Here is an 18,841-nt window from a genome sequence, read left to right as displayed (position 1 = left end):
ATGTCAATGTATTCTGCCTTTTTAAAAAATGTGTTACAGTTATAGGATAAATAAAAGTAAAAAAAATAATAACATTATATCTTATTAAATTAAATAAAAAATCATCACTGCATATGTAATATTTTGTGTGCTCCTGAACTTTATAAATAGCTTGGTTTAGGTAAATACATTGTAATTGTAACAATATTACACAAACTTTATCATGCTTGGATGTCACATCAAAATTGTGCATGGAAGATGTAAAACTGTTAATGTAACTCATCATTTGATTTTTTTTTTTTCCAATTTGTAGGTGCCTGACAAAATGGTAGGCCCTCTGATTATATGATGCCTACTAAAATGGCATCATGTTGGCCCTCCATCTTACTTTTCCACCTTCTGCTCCTATGTTCAGAAAGAAAGACTCTAGGATGTCCTGCACGTTGTGATTGTGCACCTCAGATCCGGTCAGTCATCTGTCACCGCAAACGCCTAACTTCTATCCCAGAAGGGATCCCATCTGAAACAAAACTCTTAGACCTCAGCAAGAACCGCATACGATGCCTGAATCCTGGTGAACTGTCCACATACCTACAACTTGAAGAAGTAGATCTAAGTGAAAATATTATCTCAGTAATAGAACCAGGAGCTTTTGCCAACCTCTTTTTTCTTCAAACTCTTAAACTGAAAGGCAACCAACTGAAACTTATTCCAACTGGAGTGTTTAGCAAACTTACCAATCTAACATTGCTCGATATCAGTGAAAATAAAATTGTCATACTCTTAGACTTCATGTTTCAAGACCTCCGTAATTTAAAAAGTCTTGAAGTTGGGGACAATGAACTATTGTATATTTCACAGAAAGCCTTTTCTGGACTGGTAGGCCTAGAGCAACTAACAATTGAAAAATGCAATCTAACTTCTATATCTCCTGACTCACTTTCCTATTTGCAAGGTCTTGAGGTTCTGCATCTCCGTCACTTGAGCATCAGTTCATTGGAGGAACAGAATTTTCAGAAGCTTTACAACCTCAAAGACCTAGAAATCGATTGCTGGCCTTTTTTAGAAGACATCTGCCCAACTGCTTTCCAGGGACTAAATCTTACTTCTCTTTCCATTACCTATACCAATCTCACCTCAGTGCCAGCAGCTGCATTAAGGAGTCTTACATACCTAGAATATCTAAATCTTTCCTACAATCCTATCCGAGTTATTCAGCGAGGCTCCTTTAGGGATCTGATACGGCTAAGAGAGCTCCACATGGTTGGGGCCTTCCTTACTATTGTGGAGCCTCAATCTTTTTATGGCTTGAGACAGATTCGTCTGCTAAATGTCTCCAACAATCTACTTTTAACCCTGGAGGAAAGTACTTTCCAGTCAGTCAACACTCTGGAGACGCTGCGAGTGGATGCCAACCCCCTTGCCTGTGACTGCCGTTTGCTATGGATTTTGCAAAGAAGGAAAACTCTCAATTTTGATGGCCACCAGCCTGTATGTGCTTCTCCTGCTGAAATACAAGGCAATGCATTGTGTGACTTCCCAGATTCAATACTTTTTGAATATTTTACATGCCAAAAACCTAAAATAAGGGACAGGAAGCTTCAACATATTATAGCTCATGAAGGACAGCCTGTATCATTTCATTGCCGGGCTGATGGAGAACCTGTTCCACTCATTGTCTGGGTCTCACCACAGAGAAGGATGATCACCAGCAGGAGTGTAGGAAGATCTACTGTACTGCCAGAGGGTACTCTTGAGATAAGATATGCTCAGGTTCAAGACAGTGGTACATATATATGCATTGCCACTAATGCAGGAGGAAATGACACATACTTTGCAACACTGACTGTAAAAAGTGACAACTCACCATATGCTAATCGAACAATGTATCTTGCAGAATACAATGATACCTACCACAATGACACACATGTATTCTTGAAGTTTACTTTGGACCTAAAAACAATCTTAGTATCAACAGCCATGGGTTGTATTACCTTCTTGGGAGTGGTTCTTTTCTGCTTTCTTCTACTATTTGTATGGAGCAGAGGTAGAGGACAACACAAAAATAACTTTTCAGTTGAGTACTCTTTCCGTAAGGTTGATGGGCCTACCTCTGCGGCAGGACAAGGTGGGGCGAGAAAATTTAATATGAAAATGATATGAAAATAGTCAGCTCTAATGGATTGGACACTGTGATATTTTACTTATTACATGCAATAAGTTGAAAGGTTAATTGGAGTGTCTCATTAAAGGAGAAGTCCAGCGAAAATTTTTCTTTAAGTATTGTATTGCCCCCCAAATGTTATACAAATCTCCAATGTACACTTATTATGGGAAATGCTTATAAAGCATTTTTCCCTGCAGTTACTACTGCATCAAGGCTTCACTTCCTGGATAAAATGGTGATGTCACGACCCGACTCCCAGAGCTGTGCGGGCTGTGGCTGCTGGAGAGGATGATGGCCGGGGGACGCTGAGGGACACAGGGCACTGGGGGGACACTGAGAATCCCTCTGCCATCATCCACTACAGCAGCCACAGCCCGCACAGCTCTGGGATTCGGGTCGTGACATCACCATGTTATCCAGGAAGTGAAGCCTTGATGCAGTAGTAAGTGCAGGGAAAAAAGCACTTTATAAGCATTTCCCGTAATAAGTGTATATTGGGGATTTGTATAACTTTTGATGGGCAATACATACTTTAATAAAAATTTTCGCCGGACTTCTCCTTTAATGGGCTTAGATAGCATTTTCACCTATGCCATCATTATTCTTCCATTCAAATAAACAACAAGGGCTATTTTTGGCTCTTGCCAAATCATTTGCCCTAACCAGCTACATACAGCAATTTTTGTAAAATATAGCAGAGTTGGTTTGATATCTAAATCTCAGCATTCCAGAAGCCACATGCGATGTTATGTGATGATCGATGAATTTAAGTCAATTTAACAGGGATAGTTATATAATGTCAAGTTTCAGAAAAATACAAATTTTAATAAATTTGGTGAAGTCAACATTTTTAGGGATGTATACAATAATGCAGGGTTAACATAAATAATATAAGAAGAAGCTTTAAAAAATCAGAAAAGTGGTTTAGTAAAAAATTTATCCACTCCAGGGCAAACAAATTAAATAAGATATATAAATAATAATAATAACAATAATAATATAAAAATATAGAACAATAACAAACATATACAGGGGACTTCTCAGGAATCATCAGACATTTTGAGTCAACTGAGAACAGACACATTATTAACAAATTGGAATGTATATATATATATATATATATATATATATATATATATATATATATAAACAGTGGTGTCTTGAATTACGAGCATAATTCGTTCTTGGACTGTGCTTGTAATCCAAATCCACTCTTACACCAAAGCAAATTTTCCCATAAGAAATCACTAATAGGCAGACAATTGGTCCACACCCCAAAAATCATTTTATAATCATAGCAGCAGTGTGTATAGTTGGGTGTAAGTGTAGGCACATTATAGCAACAGTGTGTACAGCTGAGTGTGAATGCAGCCACATTATATCAGCAGTGTGTATAGCTGAGTGTAAGTGTGAGCACATTATAGCAGCAGTGTGTATAGCTGAGTGTAAGTGCAGGCACAATATAGCAGGAATGGAGAGGATGAGAAACTCAATGACTGACAGAGACTGCAGCGTGCATGAAGGAATGAGCAGGGCAGATGTAGGCACAGTATAGTAGCACTCTCTGTCCGGGAAGAGAGGGGTTACAGCTATGAAGAGAGTACCTCCACAGTCCTGTCCCATGATGTAAGCCCCAGCCTGAAAGCGACTCTGTACCCCCAATCTGACCCCCCAAACCGCTTGTACCTTCGGATAGCTGCTTTTAATCCAAGATCTGTCCTGCGGTCCGTTTGGCAGGTGATGCAGTTATTGCCATAAAAAATGAATTTTAAAATTGCAGCTCCGTGCCCTACGGGCGTATCTGTGCCCTAACTTTGCACCACCCCTCTGCTCCAGGCAGATTGCCTCCTATTCACCACCTGTGTTACCCCGGCACATGGGCTGGATCATTAAGACACCTGTGCAATGTTTAAACAGAAGTAAATGTTCCAGTGGCATTCCTAATGATGAAGAGAGTGGGGAGGAGGGACGAGGGGGGGTGCAAAGTTAGGGCACAGATACGCCTTTAGGGCACAGGACTGCAATTTTAAAATTAATTTTTTATCATAAAGCAAACAGTATAGTAGTAATATAAATAAATTAAAAAAGGACATACCATGTTTTGACACATAAGAGGTAACAGAGTCATAATTTATTTGCTTCCATTCACCACCTTAACATTAATGGACACAGATTTGGGGGAAAATAGCTTATCGTTGTCAATTTATTAAGCTTTGTCACATTTCATGTCACGTTTCATTGACTTCCATGTGGCAGATTTCATTGCTCTGCATTTTCCAAAGCATAACTCCATGTAAACAGATGAATAATGTTGCAAATACATAATATTACATTTATTTAAGAAGAAATATAGGGATCCAGATCTGGAGCCTTACCTTTTAATGCATAAAAACTGATTTAGACATCACAGAAAAGTAGAATATTAATGCCTTTAATGCATCTTGACTAAAATGTCAGAACTGATTTTATTTCATTGATATTCTACTTACTTGAAATATCTGGATCATTTTTGTGCATTCAAAATAAAGTTTCAAAGTTTGTACTCCATCATCCACTCCAGACTTCTCTATTCCCCTGTTAAATGCCCTTTTACACAGGTAATTAACGGCCACACATCTCTCTGTGTAAACAGAAAATATGCATCCAAAAACATTGTATACGTACACGCTGTACGCAGGACCTTTAGGTCTGGACATTGTCCATGTGCAGTATGTGTTTTGTTATTGAGAACAGTCAACAAGCTTCATTTCAGACCTGTGGTCTGTTAAAAAAAAAAATGTTTATAAATATCATTTAAAGCTTCAGCTGGCCTTATTACAGTTTTCACTTTCTTGCTATGGACCACCATTTCCTCAAATATAGGTGTTTACTATTAGTAAACTTTTCATTGAATAGTCAGATGGGTGGAAACTTTTACAAAATGGGGTATGGAGGATTAAGGGGGCATCGATAATGTTCGGGAGGGGGGTATTATGAAACTTATATATTTTTAGACTAAGTGAAAAGGTTGTTTACCAGTTTAGAAGAAAGCTAATAGCAGGTCTGAACGTAAATCCCTAACCCAGTGACAACATAGCCTTACCAGTGCTGCGGAATCAAGGGCTGTTAATACTTCAGCACTGTCTGATCTACTGCTTACTCTATTGGTACCTTACACACATTTCTATCTTGAAGGACTGAGCCATTGGACAGAGAGGACTGAGACTGAGCACCGGTATTTTTAAACCTTTATTTCAAAAGTATTACAATGCTGTTTTTTCTACTATTCTTTGTCTTAAAGAGTATGGCAGCAGAATATATTGTATAAGAAAGTCCAATTGTGTATGTCACAGACTGTGGCTCCACATCTATGCAGTCACATATTCTGTAGCTTTTGGGCAACGCACATGACATGCCGTTAAATTTTTTGAAAAATGTTTTTAATTTTTTTTTCGGAATAATTTATCTTTGTTAAACAATATTTCCTTTTAGGAAGCACTTAGCCTAAGAAGATTCCTTAGTAGAAATGTTTCATATTAGAATAAAAGTATGCAATACAGTGCTTTCATAAATCTCTTTCTGCAACTCTTATCACCATATCTTAGCTAATAACATGTTTTATCCCATTTTCTCAGTTTTATATAAGATGGCTGAAATACAAGCTAATGCATGCCTTCTGTTATGCCTCAGAAAGGCTTGTCATGTTGCTGTTTTAATTTTCGGCACAGACTTTTATTATATTTTACATATCTTCTTTTTCTGCTTTTGAGATTTCTAGAGTTCAGAGAAAAGGCCACTGGTATAACAGGTAAGCAAAATCACATTATTCCAATATCATTGTAATCAATCTAGCATATGTTTAAAATGTCCTTGTTATTTAAAAAACTTTTGACATGTCACGGAGATCAGTCAGGGTCTGAAGGCCCTTTAGCACGAAACGATTATCGGCCGTATTTGGCCGATAATCGTCTCGTGTAATAGAAGGCAACGATCAGCCGGCATGAACGATGCCGAATGATCGTTGCTGCTGTTTATCTTTCAATATGTTGAAAGACAAACGACCAGGATAGCAACGGTCTGCTGTTGTTGTTCCGTGGAATACGAGTGGTGGCAGCAGACCACCGCTATCTTGTATAGGCACCACCGCAGCTCCCCACGGCCCCCCCACACCTTTCCGCGCCCCCCTCCCGGCTCTCACCCGCTCACTCTTCACCAGTCAGTGGTGAACGAGGAGCAAACAAGCGCTGACAGAGGGGCTTAAGTTTTCCGACTCCCTCTGATCATTGGAATGAGCCAGGAGAAACAAGTGGTTGAGCTATTTCTCTTCCGGTTCGCTCCTCTCTCTGCCTCACTGCAGGAGACAGGTTTAATAAGAAGTTTATGAAGCCTGTTTCCTGCAGAGAAAGAAAGAGCAGAGACCCTGGGAGATGCACTCAGCCAATCCTTAGTTGTAACAATTTGTGGGTGCCCAAATAATTTCAGTGACACGTCAAAAGTTTTTTTAAATAAAAGAGGCACTTTAAACATATGCAATGTTTATTAAAATGTTAATATGATAATATGATTTTGCTAATCTGGAATGTTGCTACTGATGACCTATCCTGAGGACAATACATCAGCATTAGCTCATGGGGGTCCACCTTTCAGCACCAGTCAGCTAGCTGAACGCACAATGAGCTTGACTGCTGAGTCCCCTTCATTTTTTCCCCAGGTAAAGCTCTGTACATTTGGTAGTAGCTGTGCCTGGTACTGAAGCTGAGTCTTATTCTCTAGAAAAGGACTGCTCTGTAGAGAGTGCAGTGTCAGACAGATGTTCAATGGGAGGGAGCTTTTGCTGTTTATTTTCTGCTTGTGTGGCCCACCGTACTGATGTGGTTAGCTCCATTCTGTCCCATTGCTCCCTGACCCTCCCTACCTGTCTCTAGAGGGATGATTTTATATGTTGAGAAGCAGAAAACACAGTGTCCAGTGACAAGGGGAACAGCAGAACAATATGTCAGTAAATGACCAGTGTTGTGTATTAAGACGTAAGTAAGTAATTACAGCACTACTGTATAGCATATAACACTGTAATATGCAGGACACTATAATCTGAGGCAATATCTGTGAAATGGGAGACAAATCAAGAGAACTGTAATCCTTGGCATTGGTACAGTGTTGGACTGGCAAACTGGAGGACCGGAGGACCCTCTGGTGGGGCCCCAGCTCAGAACCTGCAGTAACACTAACATGTTATTTCTCACTGGTTCTTCATTGGTAGGCCCCCAAGGATAATTTCCTCCAGTGGGCCTCAGATACCTCAGTCCGACACTGCATTGGTAATCCCACCCACTGCAAGCCTTCACAGCATTAAAATAAATGTATTACACATACTGGATAAAACGTTGGAGAAAAAATTGGGATATAGTAGCATCATCCAGTGAGCATCCGGGAAAATGTAGCTACTTTGCTACTTTTTATTATTTAATCTTTTATCTTGTTTTTAGGCAAACAATTTACATAACTTAATTCAGACAGTGCAATCTCCAAGTGGCCCACATTGGTAGCCCTGTTCAGGTTTTAGCGATATGTGAGTATGGCAATATGCTAAACCAATAAAATAACTTTCAGCTACTGCTGAATTTACAAATGAACAACATTGGACTGACCCACCAAAGAACCAGGGAATCCTACACTGGGTCTCAAGTTTCAACATAATTCTAGGGCCCACAAGGTCTAGCAATTGACCAGTATATATTAAACTATTAATAAAAGCAGGTAACGTTCTGTCCATTTCACAAATAATCTATTAGCTTCTAATAACAGTGTGACTTTTGTGCAATACTACCTGCAGCACTTACAATGCACAGTTAATATTCACTTTTTTCTGTATAGCTGAATAGCTTTTTTTGGTTGTCTTAAGATACTAAGATATTGAGAGGCGTATAGCATTTCTGCATACAGTTATTTTAATGTAGTAATAATATTCAATTTTTACAAACTTATGTAAAAATAACATACATTATGTTTAGCTATGACCCACTGCACATTGTGCCCACTGCTTTCAGACACCTACTTTTTCCTTTCACTCTATTATATATTTCAACTCTTTGATTTAAATAGAAGTATAGCTCATAACATACTTGTACTTATTTGCTGGATACCTTTAGGCTATGTTCCCACTATGTACTAACTACGGCCGTCCTTAACTCAATGTCTGCTGTCTGCTGTTAAAACCACAGACATAACAATAACAATTTTACAATAACTGTAAAACTGGAATTAATGATCATGAACATTGTTTCTGGCCATTGTTTGCTCTCATCTGTACATAGCAGGAACATAGCCTTAGTGTAATATTGCCATTCTACATGCAGCATAAAGCATGCAGGTTTTTCCATTATGAACTTCCAATGCTTATCCGCTTAGAAATGTATTTGATCCATTTCAAAGTCCATGCCTCCTCAGCTAAAAGTATCATGCAATTCCCTGCACTGCAATAGATACAGACATGAATCATCTCCCTCCATGTATTCTTTATCTTCAAAAAATGTCCCTACACTTTCCTGCTCTTTTCTAGCACTGTTACTATTTCTCCATAAGGGACTACTTTATTATTGCTGCCATATTAAATGTGTTAATCTCTATGAAGAACAAACTACATGTGATCTGTGGCTTTTAAACTAAAAACCTATTTTGCTGCAACTGGACCAGTTGAACACAGTGACCAGGTATCTGCTTTCATTGTTCAAAGGCAAATTGAAATTGGTTTTAAGGTTAGCTGCTGGTCCAGTAGTGCATTTTTTTTAAGCATTGCTGATGTCATTGTCTCCAACCAGAAAGCTCCTACATGGAAACCTCGCAGTGGAGGGTTCATGTGATGTATAGTTGTATAGTACCACCGATCTGCCAGCCGTCTTTAACTATTGGATCTATTAAAGGGGTTATCCAGTGCTACAAAAACATGGCCACTTTATTTCAGAGACAGCACCACTCTTGTCTCCAGCTTGGGCGGGGTTTTGCTGCTCAGTTCCATTTAAGTGAATGGAGCTTCATTGCAAGCCACACCTGAACTGGAGACAAGAATCATGTTGTCTCTGAAAGAAAGTGGCCATGTTTCTGTAGCACTGCATAACTTTAACTTGGATCCATAGGGAAAACTAAGGGCCCTATTACACTGAGCGAAATTCTGCCAAATAAGGCTGATTCAGCAGATTATCTCTCTGTGTAATAAAGACAACGATCAGCCAAAGAAACAATTATTGGCTGATGGTTGTCCTCTAACATCTTTAAAAATCATCGACCACTGTCCGTGCATTGTTACGTGTAATAGTGATGCGCAGCCAACGAGTGATGCTAGGGTAAAGAAAAACATAAAGATTGTACCTACCTGTCCAGGCTTCCCTGTTGTTCTACTGTCTTGTTCCTGTGTTCTCCACTCACCGCAACCGCTGCTGGCTCTTCTCTAAAGTGACAGGCCACTCAGCCAATCCCTGGCTTTGGCATTGTCCCGTCACGGCCCGTGATTGGCTGAGTGGCCTGTCTCTTTAAAGACAGGATCAGAAGTTCCCGAGGCGGCTGCAGTGAGCGGGGAACACAGACACAAGGCTGGAAGACAAGCAAGGGCTGCTCGGACTAACAATATACAGTATATGCAACCCTTGCTTTATGATAACCGAGCCATGTATGGTAAGTGAGCGCTGATCTAGTAGATCGGGATTAGTTTAAAGTGTAATATCGAACTGTGGAAGGAAACATTGTATTACAAACTCTGACATATGCCTGACTTTACTAGATTTAGTTATTTGTTTGCCAACTTACACAGTCATCCATCTTGTTAAATGTAAAATAAATTCATCTCTAAATGACAAAAGAAAGTATCCAGCCAGGCATCATACTTAAACATAAAAACCACTTTGCTTAAAGGGGTAGTTCAGCAAAAAAAAAAAATAATAATTAGAGGGTTTTTTATGAGCATTTGTGCCTGTTTTGGACAGTTCCTGACATGCACAGAGGTGGCACCAGGAAGCACTGTGTCAGACTGGAAAGAATACACCACTTCCTGCAGGGCATACATCAGCTGGAAGTACTGGAAGACTTGAGATTTTTAAATTGAAGTAAATAACAAATCTCTGGCACTTTCTGGTACCAGTTGATTTGAACATTTATTTATTTTTTAACTACCCCTTTAATTTTCATGGTTATCCTTTAAATCTTTTTTTAAAAAATCACCCTATAGCAATACAATATCATAAATCAATTTATCAAGTATGTATTTTGAGGCATTGTAAATAAACATGAAACAGGTCAATGATTACATAGAAATTAGGGGAATCAAGTGATTGTGAACTGTAATTCTTGAACTTTTACTGCCAATTCCACTAAGATGAATGCTAATGAAATCATTTTTTTCACTACTATGCATTAAGAAATAAATATTTGTGTTTGAATGCATGAAGTATTGTAAAACAAATTGCAATGTTGCTAATAGGACTTCCATAGATTAGGACTTCCATAGAATAGATATGGGTGTGGGGTAAGATGTATTGTATCAATGCGTGGCAGAGGAATGCATATAATATACTAACCTGACTAACAGGAAAATAGTTTGGAAACCTTGCAGCCTGCAGAGTACGGATTCTGGATAAAAAAAGAGGGAAACAAGTTTTAAAGGGGTTGAACCAATGCTTTCATTTTTTAACAGCGAAGAATGGTGAAAAATAATAAAAGTAAGGATACTCCTTACCAATTCCCTCTTGCTACCGTTTCAACAATGCTCATGTCCTGCCAGTCTCTGTTCTTACAGGTACTCATTAACACAAAATATATAACCACTGTGGCCAATCACAAAAAAGGCTAAAAAAAAGGCTGGAGCCAGTGATCAGCTCTGAGTTGAGAAGGACCAGGAGGTAGAGAGTATCACGGAATCCAGAGTTGTAAATAGGAGATGGGAAGTGGGGAAAGGGTATGGGTAGTTTGACTTATTTTACTTTCTACCATTCTGAGCCATTGGGGAAAAAAACCTGTAAACAGCCAGACAACTACTTTAATAAATGTACACCTCCCACCTCCATCCTTTTATTGTGAAGCAGCAGTTCCATGTACCTTGGAGCCTCAGTAAAAACATGGTCAGTGGTAGATCTGCCATGAATTCTGCATCATTAAATGACTTCATGTAATTTCATAGGTCCTGATTAGAACTAACTATGTCATTGCCTCTGCAGTTTAGGCTGAGACACAAACAGGCAATTTGTGTGTTTGCTTTTTAAATTTAATTTCTTTTGTTGTGAACAACAATCTTTTTTTCTTGATGGGTTTTTCTCTGTAACGTCTTCAAATAAAGATGTGGTTAACAATGTGTTGTCTTTTTTATTCTATAATAACATGTGAATAAATCCCAGTCAAAACATAACTTAACCCTTTGAGGACCAAGCCCAAAATGACCCAGTGGACCGCGCAAATTTTGATCTTAGTGCTTTCGTTTTTCCCTCCTCCCCTTCTAAGAGCTCTAGCACTCTCAGTTTTCTATCTACAAGCCATGTAAGTGCTTGTTTTTTACAGGAATAGTTGTACTTTGTAATGGCGTCATTCATTTTACCATAACGTGTATGATGGAATCCCAAATATATTATTTATGAAGATATAAATAGGTGAAACCGTAAATAAGAATGCAATATGGTCACTTTTGGGGGGTTCCTGTGTCTACGTAATGCACTATATGGTAAAAGCTACATGACACTATTATTCTATAGGTCAGTCCGAACACAACCATAAGCAGGTTACACAGATTCTCTAATGTTATATATGTATTTTTTATGAAATCCTTTTTTTTGGCAATTAAATATTAATAAAATGGGCCTATTGTGACGCTTATAACGGTTTTATTTTTTCACCTACGGGGCTGTATGGGGTGTCATTTTTTCCGCCATGATCTCTAGTTTTTATTAATACCATATTTGTGAAGATCGGACGTTTTGATCACTTTTTATTGATTTTTTTTAATATATAATGTAACATAAAATCGGTAATCTGCGCAATTTTTCCCCTCTTTTCGTGTACGCCGTTTACCGGTCGCAATGACGCTTGTTATATTTTAATAGATCAGACAATTACGCACGCTACGGTATATTATATGTTTATCTATTTATTCATTTTTATATGTTTTATTTATATAATGGGAAAGGGGGGTGATTTAGACTTTTATTGGGGGAGGGGTTTTGGGGTAGTGTGTTAGTGTTTTGAACTTTTTTTTTTTTACACTTTTGAAGTCCCTTTGGGGGACTTCTACATACAGTACTTTGATTTATACACTGATCATTGCTATGCCATAGGCATAGCATTGATCAGTGTTATCGGCGATCTGCTCATTGAGCCTGCCTGTGCAGGTTCAGTGTAGCAGATTGCCGATCGGACCGCACGGAGGCAGGTAAGAGACCTCCGGCAGTCGGTTTCAACGATCGGGACCCCCGCAGTCACACTGCGGGGGTCCCGATCGGTAAGTGACAGGGGACTCCCCCTGTCACTTACACTTAAACGTCGCGGTCGCGCCGCGGTCACAGCGTTTAAGGGGTTAATGACACGCGGCAGCGCGATCGCTGCAGCGTGTCATTACCGGTGGGGTCCCGGCTGCTGATTGCAGCCGGCCCCCACCTGCTATGAAGCGCGCTCCGCTCCGTAGCGCGCTTCATAGCGGGAAAAACACCCAGGACGTAAGGTTACGTCATGGGTCGTCTGGGGACAGACTTCCATGACGTAACCCTACGTCCAGGGTCGTCTAGGGGTTAAAGCAACTCTGTACCTACGATCCCACACACACAGACACATCTGACCCCTGCACATACAGCACCATTGTCAGCAGCTTTTAACCCCTTCAGGACCGTGCAAATTTTCATTTTTGTTCTTTAGTTTTTTCCTCCTCGCGTTTGAAAAGGTCGTAGCACTACCTTTTTTCCACCTACAGGCCCACACAACCATTATTTTTTGCGACACTAATTGTACTTTGCAATGACAAACTTAATTCTTCCATAAAATATGCCGTGAAACCGGAAACAAAACATTTGCGCAGTGAAATTACACTGTTTTTGTTTTACAAAGATTGCCAAATTTGGACTGTAATTGACGAAAGAAATGAATCTGTTATTAAATTAAACATTCATGTTCATTCCTAGCACTTTTTTTTAATTCTAACAAACAGCTAATGATGCAAGAGATAGATTTGTTCCAGATCTGGGAGACTCAAATGTTAGGGTGAGCAAAAAAAATTCTTCAAACTAAAGTAAGACCTTGTCCAAACCACTACTCCTTTAGGCCTGGTTCACACAAGGTATGACAGCAGCTGTTCTGTGACACTGAACGGCCACTGCCAGTGAAGTTCACACCGGCCCATACGGCAGTACCGGCCGGATGACCATCACTCTTTTTAAATTTTAGAATGCGGATGCATTCGGGTGTGCCTGCATTCCAAATCACCATAGCAGACAATGTAAAATGTGTCCAGAGACATGTCAGTTTTCTATGCGGCCGCATGGAATCCAGGCCGGAATGTATAGAGAGTAATACATTCCAGCCAGGATTCCATAGGACACAGTGTTATTTTAACTTTCTATAAATAGCAGCCGGTGTTAAAAAAAATTTTTTGCGTGAACTTAGCCTTAGGGTGCTCTTACAGTGCAGTTGTTTTTTAAAGTTAAAGCGAAACAGATCATAGTAAATTAGATAATATAAACAACAATATAACAATATAAGAACAATATAAAGAACTACCTCCAAAAATGTTAGCTCATTGCAATACTGATACTGATTTCTAAGATTTTATCATCACAAAAGGGATCCAAAAATTGTCTGTGCCAAACTTTCCTGTGTGTGTCGAGGACAGGGGCTGGACGAGAGAGATAACTGATGGCCGGACAATCGCTCAGCTGTCAGATATTGAAGGTGTATGGCCATCTTAGCACCTAGACCCTAACAGAACAAATTGTTTGATGTGTGTTATGATATAAATCAATTTGTCCTTCCAGAATGTAGAAAAAATGCTTTTATTCTTTGTTGCAATGTGTCAAAGAGGCTTTACCACAACCCTGAAGTGCAGCAAGCTAGAATACCCACTTCCATATCTATTTCTGCATGATTATATGTCCATGTGTCTCTTCGACCTAACAGCTATCTAACAGTGTCAGTAGTATGGAACGTGACGGATTCACTTTTCACTTGACATTTACAAATTTGCCTCTTAACAAAGCACAAAAGCTCTGGAACAATGTCCTATGGACAGACAAGACTACATTGTTTACCATAGTGCACAGCATCACATTTGGTAAAATGATGGTACATGGTGGTGGTGTGATGATTTGAACTTGTTTTGCAGCCACAGTGCAGTGGACCTGGGCTCTGGTTGCAGGTGTTGTTTGCAGCTTGTGGGCTCTAGTGTTTTGGGGTAACTTGTCATGGTGGAAAGGAATGGTAGTACCCACCCCCGGAAATATGGGCACCAGACATTGGTAGAACTGGTGTGAGGTGCAGGTGCAAGGTGCAGCGCAAGTGATGACAGAGTCCCGACTTAAAAAGTGGTTTAACTTTACTTGAAAGCTTCAGTGCAATAGGTATGGACAATACTGTTCACAGGTGTGTAGTGCAAAAAGTCAATAATCCAATAGAAACTTGAGGTAAACTTGAGATAGGAAGAAAAGAAGCTTGTGTGCAAGGGAAGTATAGGGCCGGATAGGAGCCCTTGTCTAAATAGTAACAGTACTCTGCAGGGATGTGTGTTGAACTGCTTGAAGAAGAAGTTCTCTTACTCACTTTTAGATATGTCTGAAGATATCTGACGGCCATCTGCCTACACTAGTTTGGAGACCACCAAGTGAGGTAGTTTGAGTCACAGGCCTCTAACTAATTAAGATTTCCCCTAGCAGTTCAGCATAGTGTCAATAAAGTACTTCGGCTTAGTGCATCTTTGCTCTACTGGGCATCAGTCTCTCTTCCTCTTCTTAGGGGATGACTGTCCTGACTGAAGAAGATACACAATGTAGACAAGGGTTGGCCCTAAATTTCTGGATACCCAACGTCTTGGGTTTACAACTGCATACTGGCTGTCTTAGACTCCACACTGAACTGAATCTGAACTAGACTGAACTGAACCCTACTGAACTAGGTCAGAACTTAGACGACTAGACTCCCTTCTGACAGGAAACCCTTACCTTATATAGGGTGGTGTGACAGAAAGTAAGGGTAAGAGAGTGCAAGAAAGGTAGAGTGGAAGCACCTGTGATTGGTTAAGCATAATACAGTGAGGCTAATCCTTTTACACATACTGCAGCTGCGCACTGAGGAGAGTAAGACACCTAGTGGATGAAGTGGAAATCACAGCTGACAGCACTTGTTATGACACAAAAAAAAGAGTTACAGTCTGACAGGCGGTAAAAAGCTTAGTGACCACTGTACTGGGACGATACAACAAGTTCTAGGCAATATGCAGTCATTGAGGCAGCCATAAACTCCTCTGTAAACTAAAGAATTCTAGAGTCAAATAAGAGGCCATCTATCCAACACCTAAATCTGGGTTTTGCAACATGATAATGATCCCAAGAACAGCAAAAAAGAAGAGAAGAAAAGAATCAATGTGTCATGGTGTGTCTACACAGACAGATGTATCAGAGAGATTATTAAAACCAAAGTACAGATCTCAACTCAATAGAAATGCAGCTTCAGGACCTTTAAGAAAATGTACCATCTCAATGACAATAATAAGTTTTACATATCACTAAGGCTGGGTTCACACTACATATATTTCAGGCAGTATTTGGTCCTCTTGTCAGGTCCTCATAGCAACCAAAACCAGGAGTGGATTAAAAACACAGAAAGGATCTGTTCACACAATGTTGAAACTGAGTGGATGGCCGTCATATAATGGTAAATAACTGCCATTATTTCAATATAACAGCCATTGTTTTAAAATAACAGCAAATATTTGCCATTAAATGGCGGCCATTCACTCAATTTCAACATTATGTAAACAGATCCTTTCTGTGTTTTCAATCCACTCCTGGTTTTGGTTGCTATACAGCCTCAAATATACAGCCTCAAATATACGTAGTGTGAACCCAGCTTAATGCTGCGCTGAATCAACTAAAGTGGTCCTTATTTGAATCAGTCAGCTGGTTTCTGTGATCTTCAGAAATGCAAATGAGGTCCATTGTGCACTGGAGGCGGGACCGGCACCCCCAGTGCAAAGATATCTCCTCCCCCAGGTGACACAGACTTTATCAACACCACCTTTAAGTTTCCTGCCTGGCTAGGCATGGCCTGACTCTGTGGTCGGTTCTTGAGTGCTGAACTGCTCTCCACAGTCCGTCTTATCGGTGCATAGATCGGGTTTTGAGCCTGCCTAGTAGGACAAAAATAGAGCTAAAATGGAAAAGCCAGCTTTGAAACACTACTGTAAGTACACTCCATGAACCAGTAGTTTGTGAGTCAACCCTTAACAGCAATAATTTGAGGTAATGGTTTTTTTAAGACTTAGGTTGAGCTCACACTACGTTTACGCAGTTTTATGAAAAAAAAAAAAAAACTGATGAAAAAATGTATGTATTTTTGTGCATTCATTTTGATCCATTTTTCCGCTGACTTTCAATATAAAAGAAAAGGGTAAATAAAACAGAAAAAACGATGCACACAAATACATACAATATTATTATTATTATTATTATTATTGGGAACAATTTAAGATCAACACATTACATGAAGGCACATGGCAGACTGGTACATGGGAAAAGTAGTAGAAATAAGAAAAATCCAATGTGGTTAACTTCAGCGGTAAGGGGTGCAATAAATGATAAGAAACAAGCATTCAGACAACTAAAACAAGAAGGTAGTGGGGAAGCATTGAGCAACTATAGACAGAAGAATAGAATGTGTAAAAAGCAAATAAAAGAAGCAAAAATAGCAACAGAAAGAAGGATAGCCACAGAAAGTAAAACGAATCCCAAAATGTTCTTCACCTATATAAACAACAAAAGACTTAAAACCGAAAATGTTGGTCTCCTCAAAAATAATCTGGGTGTAATGATGGAGGGGGAAGAGGAAAAGGCCAATCTACTAAATACATTCTTCTCTACTGTATTCACAGAGGAGAATCCCATAACAGACGACATGACTAGGGATAATATAAATCCTCCCATAAATCTCACCTGCCTAACACAACAAGAAGTGGGGAGACGCCTTAAAAACATTCAAATCCATAAGTCACCGGGCCCAGAAGGTATCCATCCTAGAGTTTTGCAAGAATTAAATACTGTGTTAGACAGACCGTTATTCCTAATATTTAAAGAGTCTATTACGACAGGGATTGTTCCACAGGACTGGCGCATAGCTAATGTGGTACCAATATTCAAAAAGGGGTCAAAGAGTGATCCTGGAAACTACAGGCCCGTAAGTCTAACATCTATAGTGGGTAAAGTATTTGAGGGGTTTGTAAGAGATGCTGAGTGCATCCTCTTTGAATTACATGATTTTACATTTTTACATAATTACCTCAGCTCTTGACTCTGTCGCCCCTCTCACGAAAAAGAGAACACGCATCAACAGACAGCCCTGGCACACCAACCTAACCAAACAACTAAGGTGAGCATCTAGAGCTGCTAAGCGGCGTGGGAAGAAAACCCACTCCGAGGAAAACTTACAGACATACAAGCGAGCAATTTTTGACTTCAAATCTGCCCTCACCCCTGCTAAACAGGACTACTTTACTTCCCTCATATCTTCCTTATGTCACAACCCTAGGCAACTGTTTAACACCTTCAACTCCCTTCTCCGCCCCCACTACCAGCCCCCACTTCTCTCATCTCTGCTGAGGACTTTGCCACATTCTTCAAGCAGAAAATCGATGACATCAGAGTAAGCTTCACCTTACAGTCCCCTCAGCCCCCCTCATGCCTGTCCAGTACTCTTCCCCACTAACTTACCTCTCCACCATCACTGAAGAACATCTCTCCAAACTACTCTACACATCACACCTCACCACCTGCGCACTTACATAGTTACATAGTAACATAGTAAATAAGGTTGAAAGAAGACAAGAGTCCATCAGGTTCAACCTAGGGAAATCCTACTGTGTTGATCCAGGAAGGCAAAACCCCCCATGAGGCAGACTACAATTGCCCCATCACAGGGAGAAAATGGCAACCAGAACAATCCCTGGATCAACTTATCCCCGGAAATCTAATGCCCATAACTTGTAATATTATATTGTAGAAAAGCATCCAGGCCTCCCTTGAACTTATTTAATGAATCGGCCATGACAACATCATGTGGCAGAGAGTTCCACAGTCTTACCGCTCGTACAGTAAAGAACCCGCATCGATGCTGATGATAAAATCTTCTTTCCTCTAGACGTAGAGGATGCCCCCTTGTCATGGTTACAGACCTAGGAGTAAAAAGACCACTACAAAGATCTCTGTACTGTCCATTCATACATTTGTACATTGTGATCAGATCGCCCCTAAGACGTCTTTCTTTTAGCGTAAATAACCCCAAGCTTGATAACCTGTCTTGGTACTGTAACCCACCCATTCCCTTAATGAACTTTGTTGCCCTCCTCTGCACCCGCTCCAGTTCAGCTGTGTCCTTCTTATATACCGGTGCCCAAAACTGTACACAGTATTGTAACGCCTGGAGTAGTGGATCCACTGGACCGTCACCAGCGATAGCACTGACCTCACCAGGGAGCGGAGTCTAAGGGGC

The 18,841-nt window shown here is 40.0% G+C and overlaps 1 protein-coding gene across 1 annotated transcript; it reads left to right on the top strand.

Annotated features, from left to right (window-relative positions):
- Positions 1-307: 307 nt before the first annotated feature.
- On the top strand, positions 308-2,142 carry LINGO3 (leucine rich repeat and Ig domain containing 3). The gene has a single exon (XM_069964515.1). It carries the CDS (start codon positions 325-327, stop codon positions 2,140-2,142), a length of 1,818 nt encoding a protein of 605 aa, XP_069820616.1. The 5' UTR covers positions 308-324.
- Positions 2,143-18,841: the final 16,699 nt, after the last annotated feature.

The sequence above is a fragment of the Dendropsophus ebraccatus genome, chromosome 3, assembly GCF_027789765.1.
Source record: "Dendropsophus ebraccatus isolate aDenEbr1 chromosome 3, aDenEbr1.pat, whole genome shotgun sequence".
In the NCBI taxonomy this organism is placed as follows: Eukaryota; Metazoa; Chordata; class Amphibia; order Anura; family Hylidae; genus Dendropsophus; species Dendropsophus ebraccatus.
Note: the sequence above shows the minus strand (reverse complement) of the source record. Positions and strands in the feature narration are given on the sequence as shown.

Coding starts and splice junctions, on each gene's coding strand:
- LINGO3 (XM_069964515.1), top strand. CDS start 325: ATGATGCCTACTAAAATGGCATCATGTTGGCCCTCCATCTTACTTTTC.